We start from the raw sequence: 14,727 nt of genomic DNA, 5'->3' as shown, positions 1-14,727 counted from the left end.
TAAATAACTTTTGTACACTCTGCATTAATATGCAGGATGCAGTTTTCTTGTGCATGAAAAACAATCTCAAGATGATTGTTATTAGAAATGGTCCCTCTAGGTCACATCATAGCATGTTGGCAAGGAAGCACGGTAAAGCTTACAATGCCACTGCCCAGGCTTTGTGTTTCACCACTCTCTCTGATCTCTAAACTTGTCCTTTTATGCTCCTCTCCAGTTCACTTAAATAATTGTTCAAGAGCTCAATTAATTCTGGAGTACAAACTTCAGGTAATATGTCTAGATCAGCATTGCTACTAGATCTTTGGAACTATTAACACAAGAATGGGTCACAATTACTGCATGTTTATGAAAAACATATTTGGTTATACCTTTAGTGTTTCTGAGGGTGCAGCTTCCAAGGCCAATTCTTGTCTCCTTTCCACTCGAACATCTGCGTAACTAATTGAAAAATGTAATTCTACATGAGTAACATTTCATTATTTTATTTTATAAAATGCATTTTAAACAAACGGAGCAACATTACATGTTACTGTAAATCATTATGTGATAAATGAAATCAAATCACATTTAATGCATATGATTTGAAGGACGGTGTTTTTATTTTCAATTTCTGCTCAACCCCCTTTATATATCCATTCACAAACAAAACATTTGTTAAAAAAGCATTAAGGCTGAAAGTGTGTTTTGTTGGAGTCCAACCCAAAACAATGTTACAATTTCTTTACAAAAGTTCCACACTTTAAAAAACCTAAATATTAGAATGTCAGGAAATGAAAGTTAAGTTAAGCCTGTTCCCCCACTGCCACATAAACCTTCATTACTCACTTCCACCCAACCCCACTCTTAAGCAGGCTGCCTATGCGCTGCTCTGCAGCCCTACAACCCCATTGCACTGAGTGCTACAACTGCTCCTAGCACACCCCTTACACTGGATCCTACGGGGCCTGGGCAGCCCTTACAGCAGCCCTATGCTTCTCCTGCCTCGCCTACTGTGACCTCTTTATGCTCCTGAAGTGGGGTGTCGGGGCTGGAACAGGGGACAGAATCAGGACCTCAGTGGCTTGTGATTGTCTAAGTCCCCAAAACATCAGAATTTTATTTACTCTGAAATATGCTTATAGCTTTTTAATTTTCTTGTTCTTTATGTTAACACTGTGTAGGAAGCTGGGAGTGATGCCTCCTCCTTATTGGGGTCTGTTTCAAAAGCAACACTTGAAATACCCTGTCACCTACACTGCATTAACATCCATAAGCTGTATTGTACTATTTTATACAGCTGAATGTCCTGATTCTCTGTTCCAGCTGAGCAGAGGGGATGGGGATGAAAGGTAGCTTTAAGCCAAATTTGCAATTCCCCTATTTGCGAGCTGGTCAATTGCTTTAACCTACTCCTACTCACCTCTGGCCAAGAATGGCTGGAATGTATCAATATGGTGGCCTCACTCTCTTTTCTTCAGCCTTGCCACTTGTGTCAGATGCTGTTAGAGAGGTGGCCTACTGTCATTACATTTGCCATACACCATGCATGGATGATCCCTAGGTAACACCGACAGACCCCAGTTGTCAGTGGGCGGGATCGAACCTGGGGCCTCTGGATCTTAGTGCATGAACCAAAAGCCATATGGCTGTAAAGCAAATCTCTCTCTCTGCCACTACATGGGACAGAACACCACACCCAGGAGGTGTGTGGGTTACATACTTCCCCTAGCTGAGGAAGCACATTGCAAGCATCAGAGACTTCCCAGCTGAAATCCCAGATGAGCCCCCACTTGTAACAGTGACAGACCCCTGTCGTTGGGATCGAACCTGGGGTATCTGGAGCTTAGTGCATGAGCTAAAAATCATATCGCTGTTTAGCTAAGGCTGTAGAGCAAACTCATTAATCTCTCTCTCTCTCTAAGTGGCCTCGGTGCCAGTAGATGGGACAGAACACCACACCCAGGAGGTGTGTTGGTTACACCCACAAGAGGCAATTCTCCAGTATTTGTAATGTGATACTTCATGGCCCTTTTCTATTATAGGATTGGCAAAAAGGGGGCCAAATGCAACCAATAATCTGGCCCCTGATTTTGAGTTTGTTGACTGACAAATGAATTTTGTTCTCTTATGGTACATGCAGCATGAAGACAGATTTAAACTGATCATTTTTGTTTAATGAAGCTTATTTTCTCTCCAGGATCCAGATTTCATTTTTGTTATGTGAAAGACTCTTAAGGGGACTTTATGAAATCATTAAAATGTCTTGGGCTTTTAGGTACCTAGAGTCTGACTTGATTACAATGGTGACAAATATCACTAAGTCTTTTCCCTACCTTACTACGGTGTGTGTGCATACAATGAACTCTGGCTTGGAGTTCCACTGATGGTAGGTGATATAGTAATGGGTCTGCAGCCAGATCCACTGCTGTCCTTTGGTCAGAAACCGGTAACAACAAGACTTTCCTTTGCCAAACTGCATCACTGTTAGTAGAAAACGGACACTGCATATAACAAATTTTAAAATGTGAAAAATATCTTTTAAAAAGTTTCATAAGAAATCTCTCTGAGATTTATGGTAAAAGCACATATCACCAGGTATCCTTTTCTGAAATTTTAAATATACAACAATATACTTATAAATAGCACAAATATGATGAATGCTAACTAGGGCCATGTATTAATGCATTAATAACTACAACTTATATATAACTCTTTCTGTGTTCTAAGTGCTGGTCTCAAATTAGCCAAATAAACACCTGGCAGTGATTTCTAAGACTATAATACTGTATGTGAAAGGTCTGAGTTCCATAGCAGAGAAATACAGTGTGAATGCCTTAAAAGGTGGACTAAATCCTGTGCAGACTTACACCTTGTGCAAATCCACTGGCTTCTATGACATAATTCAAATCAGTGCAAAATTTGGCCTTAAGTCTATACACTGGAATAACATGAGGAATAGATGAAAATCATTTGAAACTGAATGGAATTCCCCAGCCAGTCAAGATTTCAAAGATGACATGACTGAGGCCTGGCCTACACTACAGAGTTAGGTCAACACAAGGCAGCTAGTTATGTCGACCTAACTCTGTAAGTGTCAACCCTAAAATGTAGCTCCCACTGATGTAACTCGCCCACTACACCAACGTAATAACTCCACCTCCGTGTGAGGTGTAGTACTTAGGTTGATGTAACTAGGTCGATGCAATGTCAGTGCAGAGACTGTATTCCCTATATCGACTGTTGCTGCCTTTCAAAAGCTGTCCCACAATGCCCCACACTAGCAGTTAAATCAGTGCAGGTGCTCCTGGTGAGGGCACACACCGCCAACACAAGGAATGTAGTGTGAATACGCAAAAGCGATTTAATTACTGTGGAGATTGTATGTTGATGTAACTTAGGACAACTTAATTTTGTAGTTTACACTTGTCCTGAATGTTTTAAACCCTCCTGGGCCAAATTCACCCCCTGCTTTAATTTTATTAACATCAAGGGTCTCACGCTTCAATGCATTTAGCCTTATATTTTAATGTCAAAACCCCCAAAATAATTTTGACTGAAGGCATTCACCCCATAGCAGGATGATAAGACTGAGACATTACCATCAATGCTATAAGCAATATTTGAATAAGATTGCTTGATTTTTATATTTCCTCACTTACCAAATGGTATTTTTTAAAAAATCCTAATAGAATACATTTAAATAATCCCTGATTTTAAATATATATTGAACAACACCAGGGATAACAATCTGCAAAAGGTTTACAAAGTGTGACCTTCTCCAAGACTGTATGAGCAGGGGCGGCTCCAGGCATCAGCACGCCAAGTTTGTGCTTGGGGCGGCAAGCCACTGGGGGCACTCTGCCGGTTGCTGCGAGGGTGGCAGGCAGGCTGCCTTTGGCGGGTTGCCTGCAGAGGGTCCGCTGGTCCCATGGCTTCAGCAGACCTCCCATGCCTGCGGGACCAGCGGACCCTCTGCAGGCAAGCCGCCGAAGGCAGCCTGTCTGCCACGCTTGGGGTGGCAAAATGCCTGGAGCCGCCTCAGTGTGTGAGTTTACTGCAATAACAGAATGTAGCTCAAATCCTGGTTTCCTCACTCATTCAATGAGTCCGCTTGATTGCTTGTCATTGGCACTACTCGTGTGAATAACAAAAGCAGGATCTGGCCTTCTAAGCGCTAAAGAACTCTAGGCCAAAGTCTTATCAGCTACTGCGCACTCAATCTGAAACAAGTCCACTAAAGTCAGTTCACAGGTTTATAGCAATGTACCAGAGATAAGAACCTGGCCCACCAAGTTTACACCTATCTCAACTGAAGCTGCATTTTACTGAGAACAGGCATGCCAATGAATTAATATGAGCTTACACTATGCAATACTTACAGTGTTCATGGCACTTTGCTAAGAGTTCTAGGTCATCTATGTGGTAATAATCATAGCCAGAAGTACCCAGCACTTCAAAAGGCAAGTATCCTATAATAGGCGGCGCTCTGCATATGGGCACAGTACAAATTATTTCATTAAAACAATGAAACACACAGCAACTTTTCCTCTGTTAAACAGGAAATTCAGGAAGTCAGTTGGGCCAAATTCTGCTCTCACTTACACATGCGTAACTCCCACTGAAATCAATGGACCAAATTCTGACTTCTCTGCTGTACGGGCAGGGAGACCAGCTGTAACTCATCTCCCTGGCTTGGTTTCACACCTGCAGAGTGGCACGGGCATCCTGAGAGGGGAGGTCCTACTAGACAGCAACCATGGTACTGCTCTATAGTAATTCCTTTCCTCCTTAAGGCACCGCCTGTGACTTCAGTCCCCATCCAACTGCCTTATATTTCAGTGGAGTCACCAAGGAATGGTGACAGGAGAAACGTGGTGTCACTCTGATGTCCCTGTTGTGGGGAGGGAGAGTCTCCTTGGCTGAGTTAGACCCAGAGAGACAGCAAATGAGCTGAGCAATATCTCTCCCCACCTAGTGCCAGAGCTCGCTAGCAACTCTTGAACAAAGTTGCCAGCCAGCTAGAGAGGTCACAGACCTGTAAGACGAGATCTCCCTTGCAGGAAAAAAGGTAATGGGGAACTGAGCCCCCCAGGAATGCCCAATATCCTCTCAAGAACTTGCTTTGAGGAGCAACCCCCGTTCTCAGGCCTTTTCCTGTTTCTCCCCTGAGACAAGTGACTTCATTAGAACCACAACTGTTCTAGGCAACAGCAGCCTCTATGGCTCCCGCATGGCAAAGAGTACCCACTGGGACCAGAGGAATAGACAGGGAGATAACATGCATACGCTTTTTTTCATTGTGGGCCTCTGCAGGACCTGAACATGGAGTGTTTGAGCAGCCATTTCACACCTCTAACCTTGCCAGCCTGACTGCCGCAAGATGGGTCAAACCAGCACAGAGCTGCCCTCCATGATCCTCAGCAACTGGCCCAATGGGAATTGCACACATGACTGAATATGGAAAGTAATATTTTCATGGCACATTTTTCTAAAATGCACAGGTTACACACACAACACAAAACTCTATCCTCCTCCTGACTTTTCTGGATTTATTACCTCTGATTTCTGGATTAGCTAATTAGCTGTATAATAGTTAGAAATTGTTGTTGTTAGAGCTCATAGCCTACTGATGTTTTAATACAGATAAGGATTGGCTAATCAAAATACTCTCAGGAAAAAAAAAACATTTTTAACACACAGTAGTTGTGTAATAAAGATTGATGAAAAAAGAAACGCAGACAAAATCAGCCAGCTCCAGAATCAGTGAAATCAAACATCAGCTTTTGTAGCAATTTCAGTCATAACAATGCTGATAACCAGGCTCTTCAAATTATTTTGATGTGAAGCATAATATTATTTGACAGGATCTAGCTTATGAAAATAGCAGTAAATAGGTACAAACAAAACCAAGTATGTTTTTCTGCTCACAAACCTATGATCCAGAAATAAGAATTTCCATTCCAGACTATGTCTTGAAGTGAATTCCTCTAAAGGTTCTTCAACTATGCACATTTCCTGCATTGAGAAGAAGATCTGTTTACTAAGATTGTTAACTTTATCTCTTGGCTTCATCTGCTTCTTGTTAAATAGGAATACACAGCAGGTATGAGGAATATAATCAAATAGAAAGTACAGATGTCAACCAGTAACATTGAATAGAAATCTGATGTAAATACGAACTGATATTATTGCATAGAGTAAGAAAAGAATACTCTACAATACATGCCAAGTTAATAATCATTATTATTTCTTACAGTATATAGGATGTTATGTTTTTAAAGCACTCTACAGATATCAAGAGCACAACTGCTGCATTATAAGAGCCCACAGTAGAGGATGGTGCACAACCCAGGCAGGAACTCAGAAGGTATGGCTACCCTGCAATTAGAGACCTGCAGCTGGCCCATGCTAGCTGACTTGGGCTGAGGGGCTTGGGCTAAAGGGCTGTTTAATTGTAGTGCAGACATTCAGGCTCGGGCTGCAGCGCAAGCTCTGGGACCCTCCCACCTTGCATCTGAACAGCTATACTGCAATTAAACAGCCCCATAGCCTGATTCTCATGAGCCTGAGTCAGTTGGCATGGGCTAGCCGCAGGTGCCTAACTGCATTGCAGAGACACTCTAAGAAGAATTGTGCTTTTAGCAGGTAGGTTGCCTCCTGGAGCCCTCAGCTGCTGTGGCATCACTGAACCTGTGCTCTCTCCTCCTGCAGACATTCAACACCACTGGCCCGTGTGAGAAGGGGCAGCATACCTCCGTCGATCAATCTGAGGTTCGCCTGTGGCCTCCTATATTACCACTGTATCTGAGCACTATGCAATCCTTTAATACATTCATCCTTACAGCATCCCTGTGGGATAAGGAAATGCTATTATGCCCATTTTTCAGCTAAGGAACTGAAGGAAAAGAGAGAGTATACGACTTGTGCAAGGTGACACAGAAAATTGGTGGCAGAACAGGGAACTGAATCTGGGTATCCTAAGTCCTATGCCCACATGCCAACCACTGGAGCATGCTACCTGGAAGCACAGTCCTGGGTGTCCTGTCCTGAGTGCAAGGACTGAAACTCTGCCCAGCCTTTGTACAGGGGCATAAAGAGGTAGGTTCCTTTCAGTTTGTTCTCATGTCCCACTCCTACATGCATTCATACCAGAACCAGGAACAACCTGGCCCTAATTCATGAAGCCTCCCAACACCCATAGGAGCAAGTGATATTAATAATTAGTAAACATATTATGGTAGGTAGGATTGGGGCCTCTTTGTGAAAAAATAAAATCCCTGACCCAGAGCGATGATGGCAACAACAATAATAATAAAATAATAATAATAATAATAATAATAGAGGGTTGCACACGTTGTTGCATCTCTAGGCAGACCTCACTGCACACACTAGGGCCTTCTTGCATTCTTTCATTCAGCCCTCTCATCTCCTTCCTTGCAATCCACAGCCCCATGCCTGGGAGGGGATGTCTCCCATGTCTGTGTGCTCCCATTCTCCTCCTTTGTGCCCATTCCCATTGATGAGATGTGGCATTTAAATGTTATCATGTTACAGACAAACAGAGAGAGAGCAGAGTTCTAGACATCGTTTTGCTCAGACAATCGGAAGGTTAAGTATTTTAAAGTGGGATATTGAGACATAGACGTTAAATGACTTGTTCCAGGTCATAGCAAGTAAATTGAGGAGCCAAGATTTGTATTCTGCAGTTCCTGGCTCCCCGAGCCGTGTCTAGGTCACTTACAACACACAACCACTTATTATCATTGGCAGTTTATGCTAATACAACTTTAACGTTGAGTTTTAACTACACAAAGGAAAGGAAATTCAGAGTACTATTAGTAGGAATACTACTATTGCTGTTTATGAGAAGTATTCTTGCTTTTCCAGAGGATACTGCACAGTAGGGCTGTGAATCAGTCAAGAATGGCCTTTAAAAATCCCTGTGCAGTATTGGAGTGAGGCTGAGCAACCAATGCTGTCAAATGAGATTTGTCTCAATTAGATTTCTTAACCTCAGAGGATAGGAGAGCCGATACAGCAGCTCACGTTTGCCAACTAAAGAACAGCAGTGGCTGGCGCTAGGCTGAATGTAGTGTCCCGTCCTCAAAAAGTGAATTTCCTATGTCATGATGGGAGAAGAGTGGGAAGAGTCATTTTAATGCACCTATCTAGCCAACTGAGGGCATGGTGTCAGCATCTCTACTCTGCTGCTCCATCCCAGTGTTAGGAAAATACAGCTAAGGAATGCCACACTAGGCATCCTAACACCCAAGTGGCATCCCCTGATTGCATTTCCCAGTATAAAGAAATAGATATATCACCATTTCCAACACCATTTCTATCAACCCTGCAACAGACCAATAACCCTACTCATTGTATACAGTGTGTACTCACTGGAGTCCTGTGTCCAGTTTTGGGCCTCACACTACAAGAAGGATGTGGAAAAATTAGAGAGAGTCCAGTGGAGGGCAACAAAAATGATTAGGGGGCTGGAGCACATGACTTTTGAGGAGAGGTTGAGAGAACTGGGATTTTTCAGACTGCAGAAGAGAAGAATGAGGGGGGATTTGATAGCTGCTTTCAGCTACCTGAAAGGGAGTTCCAAAGGGGATGAATCTAGACTGTTCTCAGATGACAGAACAAGGAGTAATGGTCTCAAGTTGCAGTGGGGGACCTTTAGGTTGGATATTAGGAAACACTATTTCACTAGGAGGGTGGTGAAGCACTGGAATGGGTTACCTAAGGAGGTGGTGGAATCTCCCATTTTAAGGTCAGGCTTGACAAAGCCCTGGCTGGGATGATTTAGTTGGTGTTGGTCCTGCTTTGAGCAGGGGGTTGGACTAGATGATATCCTGAGGTCCCCTCCAACCCTGATATTCTATTATTCTATATTGGATTTTGATTCATGATTGTGAAGTCTCTATATTCTGATCAACTCTGTTAGTAAAATTTGGAATTTTGCATGTACAGAGATTGAAAGAATATACAGTGCCTCGAAGACTAATGTACTCCATTACATGCACTTACCTTTAAAAACTGAGGTGTTGCCAGTCGAACAGTAGCAATAAAACAGACTTGTTTTCCTAGTGATGTTCTATAAGCCTGTGGAACAGCACCATCAAAGCAGTTACAAGTGGAATTAGGCACTGGGAACGGAAAAAGCAAGATTAGCAGATTTGACCTGACTGAATATTTTACAGATTTGAAAAGGACTAATAACAAATCTTACTCAGAGGAGTGTCTCAAAACCTTTTAAAGCTTATATGCATATATTTGAATCGAAGTCAGTCATGTTAGGCAAAAAGACATGAGAGCTTAACTCAAAGTAAGAAATATGTTTATGAAAAGTAAGGACAAACCTTCTAGTGGTATCTACAACAGCTTTTTGGAAAGAAACCCTACACATCCAGTTGCTCCTTTTCACTGTTCACAATAACAATAGACATTTCAGCGATCTTACTGCACTACTTGTGGGAAGTAGATGAAAGAAGTGTTGTTAGAGGTTGAAGGGTGTTATTCAAGTCACTGGTGGCAAAACATTTAGACCAATATCACTGAGGCTTTCATGGAGTTAGTAGGCATGTTTCTTCAGATACTAAAATGTATAACCCCAATTGTAGCCCTCCCATTCAGCGTAACCTTCTCTCTCATCCCTGCCCATCCTCCCCAATCCCTCCCTGCATCTGTGCGGATCCTTCAGCCCCCCTCACTCCCCAACTCCTCCCCAGTCCACCCACACCCTCTTTCTCAGCCATAGGTCCCCCAGCATCCCGTTCAGTCCATCCCAAATTGCCCCCCATCCCTAGGCCCTCTCCAGCCCACCCCCAGTTCACCCCAACCTACCCCCTTAGCCATATGCCCCCCGACATCCCCTTCAATCCATCCCAGCCAGCCTCCCCAGCCCTGGGCCCTCTCCTGCCACACCATCTACCCTAACCCCCTTGTCCTTACCAATCCCCCCACTCCCTTCCATGGATCTGTGGGGACCCTCAGCCCCCACTTCCTCCTCAATCTCTCCCCAGTCCACCCACACCCTCTCTGTGAGCCCTTGGCCCCCAGCATTCCCTTCAATCCATCCCAACCTGCCCCCCATCACTGGGCCCTCTCCAGCCTCCCTGTCCACCTTAATTCTCTCGCTCATCCTTACCAATCCTTCTCAGTCCCTTCCTCCCAATAGCACTGACGTTTGAAAATTATTATTATTTTAAGCAAAAGAAAAGCAGGATCTAGCAGGCTTTAGCATGTAGTGCTAGTCTTCAGAGTAGGGCATCTTTTGAGAGTCCCTGCCCAATTCTGTCTTGGCACAGTAGACTGGGAGAGGGGCTGAAAAGGAAGGGTTATAGTCACATTTTTTTATGGTGGTCTAATAACTGTGTCTTTCTTGATTCCACAGTTCTCATGTCATGTTCAGGGTCTATTGGTACCTGCATGCCCCTCAGGCCCTCATTTCTCAGCAATGGCTTGCAAAGTTGTCAAGTTGCCTCTAGCTAGCCTGTGATCCCAATGTATGTTAGTATCACAGAGGATAAACTCCTGCTCTTCAGAGCACTTTTAGTAAAGAAAATTACACCCCAAGTTATGCTGCACGGAGATCACAATCCCGCTACCTCTGAAGTCAATGTGACAGACTTCATGTGGGAACTGGAACAGTCCTGAGAGAACCTGCAGGGTGAGGAGCTATTCCCTGACTCCTGCACTCTTCAGCTGACCACGCTCCTCGACACATAGAGTTCAACCTGGATAGCAATTGCAGGTGGGGGGGGGGGGGGGGGCTGCTACCATAAAGCTTTCTCTCCTCTATCTGTGGCCTGAACTCTATTTTCTCAAGTTTCTCACAATTTGGCTGTAGCAAAGAGGCATGCCCTCCCTTGTAGATTGACAGGGAGGGATGGCCACACATACCCCTGACGGGCGGAAGCAGAAAGGCCATGCCCGCCCTGTCAGAAGAAGAGAGGTGGAACAGGAACAGGAAGTTCAAAAGGTGGGCCCTGCAGCTCAGCTGGGCTGGAGCCACTGAGGGAGACAGATGCATCCAACCTACTGCTAGAGCAGGAGCCTGCAGAAGATCTCTGCTGTCCTGAGGACTCACCAGAGCTGCCAGACATGCCTCATGTTGAGGAGCTGCTGGAACTGCCACTGGTGGTGTATCGTGGGGAGGCAGAGGGTGACCCCTGGACCCAGGTGCACCCTGAGGGGTTGGTAGAAAGTAGCCCAGGGACAACTTACTCTAGTCTGGCTGTGTTACTCCCTGAATCCAGGCCACTGTGTTGTGGGTGGATTCCCTGTTGACCCAGTTGTGGAACAATCTGCCACTCTTAGGACCCTGGGCTGGTTCCTGGTGGAGTTGGGTGGACCTGTATCCCCCTAACCTCTTGCCACCTCACCCCTGAGGTGGCAGCCTCCCCACCTTAGGCCAATGTTCACCTACTGTCTTCCAGAGCTAGGACACTAGACCCTGTATTGCCCTGCCCTGCCTGAGGGCTGAAGCCTTAGACTTTTGGTGCTTGGCCCTGCTGAAGGGCCTGGGCTCCTGGACTATAAACTTCTCTGTCCTGCCTGAGGGCCCCTTATACTGTTTGGGCGTGTTGCCCTGCTTGAGGGCTTGAGCCCTGATGACAGATAACTGGTAGGCCCAAGCCAGAGGGCCTGAGCTCTAGAGACAGCTAATTTCTCCCCCTTTACAGATTACCATTGTAAATGTGTGATGGGGAGGAAATGTGGCCTACCTTGGAGACTGACAGGAAGGGATGGCAACGCGCTCCTTTCTGTACCACACAATAGCGGCAAATGTGCCCTTTGGTGAAGAATTTGTATATTAGTCTCTATGGGTAGTTCACTAGCAGTTTTTATGTTGGGTATCTGCTGTACTGGCTTTTTATAATGGACTTCTCTTCCCTGGCTTATCTATTAAGCCAACTTATTACATGTGCTTTTTGAACCCAATGCAAGCTATGGTAAAGTCACAATATACCAATACATAGTTGATAACAAGAATAACAGTGAGAAACAGAGAAAAAAAAGTGGTCTGCAGAGAATTCACATCTGTGATTAATCAGTTCAGACCATTGTAGATCTGTTTATGTACTGAGCCAAAAAGTACAAAGGAGAAGAAAAATTCCACATTTAAGAAAGTAGTGTAGATGTCAACAGCTGTATAATTTAAAAAAATCTCTAGACATGAAACATCCTCTACTTGAGCCTTAAGGGCATAATTGACTGCATTATTAACATAAAAATTAAGAGAAATATTCTCCTTCCATAAGTTAGGCGTGTATTTGCTGTTCCTCTTAAGACTTCCTAAGAATTTGTATTCCAGTTCTGCTGCTGTATTTGTATGCATATATGTGGGCTTCTGTGGGACTTATATAAAAGAGGTAGGAGAAAATGGAAAAGACGTATGAACTGCAGAAAATAGGAGGAACCTGCATAAGCAGCAATTTGCATTGTTCTACATGGGCTTTATCATGCCACTGAGTATTTTGCAGCACTCTGTAAATCTCAGAAGGAAGTTCTGTTTAAAAATCAATGGCATGATACACACTCATATGAAGGGCACTGTAAAAAGTTATTTCCAGGCACACTTCTCAGTACCATGAGCACATGTGAAGTCAACAGGACCATTCCCAGTAGTAACCCTTAATTCTAATAGTTAAATGTATGCAGGATGGATCCTAAGAGGCCAAAACGGCCTAAGCAAAGTCTTCTAAATGCAGGTGTGATAAGTTAAAAAACTGGTAAGCGAGCCTATTAACTTGCAGGAAGCACCTGCTCAGTGGGGAAGACATGACAGAAAAGCTGTTGGGCTAAGGAATACTGCTGGTATTTCCACTGGAGCATTTTAGGTTATTTGGTATGAACAAGCTTAAATCAGAGAGACTTCTGTGTTTGTACAAAAAGGCAAAACAGTCCTAAATTATGCATTTACAAAATATAATAGTGCATTATATTCCCAAGAGGAAAATGTAGTCCAGAAAGGATAAGAGTTGCTATACAGTAAATTTATCTGTCAAATTTGGGATTTTGCTATTGACAGAACAGAGCTACTGTTGACAGTTTAAAAAATCAGGAGCAGGAATATTAGGGGCATAGATGTTACAAAAAAATTTTTAAAAAAAGAATACAAGCCCTAAAATCCATGGATACAAATATTTCTACCTTTCGGGACAGAGATAACTGAATGTGAAATGAATGGAATACATATGAAACAAAGGCTCCATTATCTAGTTGAGAATGACACAGCATCCAGCTGGTCTACCCACACTTTTTATTTTAATTTAGAATGTTTCAGACCATTTGTTTCTTATACAACTGCACCCCTCTAATTTATGCTGTTTACATTTTGAGTGTGTGTGTGATTTATTCTTTATTGCTTATCTTAACACAGATGATAAACATAAGAGAAACAGCAAAGAGAAGAAAGGAATCTAACCTGGAGTAGAGAGTTAATTATTGGGATTTTACAACAAGGTAAGTCCAAACATCTTCATTATTCAGGGGAAAAAGTAATATAACAAAGACAATATTTGACTGGTTAAAGACATTTGTAACAATGGTCATGTAGTTGTTAAGTCCCAGTTTGGGGTTTCTGGTAAATAAAATCATAAACTAATCCACGGAGTTATTCCCTTTCAGAAAAAAAATGAGAAATGAAAGAGGAAGGGCATAGAGAGCGAGAAAATGATCAAGCAAATGCCTGAAAGATTAATAAGAAGGCAGGAAAGGAATGATAGGGACTGGGGGAGGGAACTGAAGAGGGGATGAGTTGGAAAGATGGGAGGGGACTAGGAAGCACTGCACACAAAAACAGGGTCACCCATTGGGCAATTTAATTAAGTGATTATTCCAATAATTCCAGAAAATGAGGATCATATATCCATAAGCCTGTGTTGTTTCTACTGCAAAACATTATTCGTTCCATTGCTGCCAAGCTCACCAAATCAGGGTACCATTCTTCAATAGTCTGACACACTTGGAACTTTCACTGTTGTATAATTAGGCACTCAGCTACAATCAGAGCTCTCCTGCCAAAGTTTTTTTAAAGGATTTTAGTTTCCAAGATGGATTGGTTAGGCCTAGGATGGCATGGTCAGCCTGCAGTTCCATCTTGATAGAGAGAAAGAAATTGGCCCAAATATTTACCTCTGTCCAAAAAAAGATGGATTACAGGGCAACATGTGGTATAAACTAGTGCTGCTGCATTGCAGTGCCAGCATTTGTCACACAGGTGACTGCTCTGGATCTGAAAAGTCTATATAGAGTCCAGTACATCCTCCAAATAATTTTCTGATGGATTAATCTTAGCTCCAAGTGAGCAGTGATGTATATTGGAACAAAAATGAGTCCACTGGATATTGGTAAGGGAGACTGAAAGTTCTTGTTCCTGTTTCCTTCTATCATTGTCACTACTGATTGCCACTTTGCCTGATGGATAGGAATACACTCTGGCCACTGACCTAGGTAGGCAGTATAACAGTTTCAAAAAGCCCTAAGACTAAGGGGCTCCAGTGTTGCAAGGGCATCAGGCCCAAATCGGAGTTGTAGAGCTTGTCTAAGTTTCAGGTATTGACATTTCTTCTTTGGGCCCAGTTGGAATTTCTCCCTAAGGCGAGGAAAGGGCATGAAGGAATCCTTTTCAATTATGTTGTTTATGCTTCAATCCTTTTTTTAAATCCAATTAAGCCACAGAACAGGCCTATGGGCAATTAAAATTTTGTAGTTACTCCAAATTGAAGTCTTTGAGTGTAC

The 14,727-nt window shown here is 43.3% G+C and overlaps 1 protein-coding gene across 3 annotated transcripts in view; it reads right to left on the bottom strand.

The window, feature by feature from the left end:
• Positions 1-14,727, bottom strand: part of NPAS2 (neuronal PAS domain protein 2) — a 157,566-nt gene that overhangs the window by 37,079 nt on the left and 105,760 nt on the right. For all 3 annotated transcript variants that reach the window (XM_032793926.2, XM_032793927.2, XM_075061180.1), the window contains 5 exons: positions 9,010-9,128; positions 5,915-5,997; positions 4,362-4,468; positions 2,316-2,463; positions 372-441 (listed from right to left, as the gene is read on the bottom strand). In XM_032793926.2, coding sequence (XP_032649817.1) covers positions 372-441; positions 2,316-2,463; positions 4,362-4,468; positions 5,915-5,997; positions 9,010-9,128 — 527 coding nt within the window. The remainder of the gene's footprint in view (positions 1-371; positions 442-2,315; positions 2,464-4,361; positions 4,469-5,914; positions 5,998-9,009; positions 9,129-14,727) is intronic.

The sequence above is a fragment of the Chelonoidis abingdonii genome, chromosome 1 (assembly GCF_003597395.2).
Source record: "Chelonoidis abingdonii isolate Lonesome George chromosome 1, CheloAbing_2.0, whole genome shotgun sequence".
Classification (NCBI taxonomy): domain Eukaryota; kingdom Metazoa; phylum Chordata; order Testudines; family Testudinidae; genus Chelonoidis; species Chelonoidis abingdonii.
This window is presented reverse-complemented; position numbering and strand designations above follow the sequence as displayed.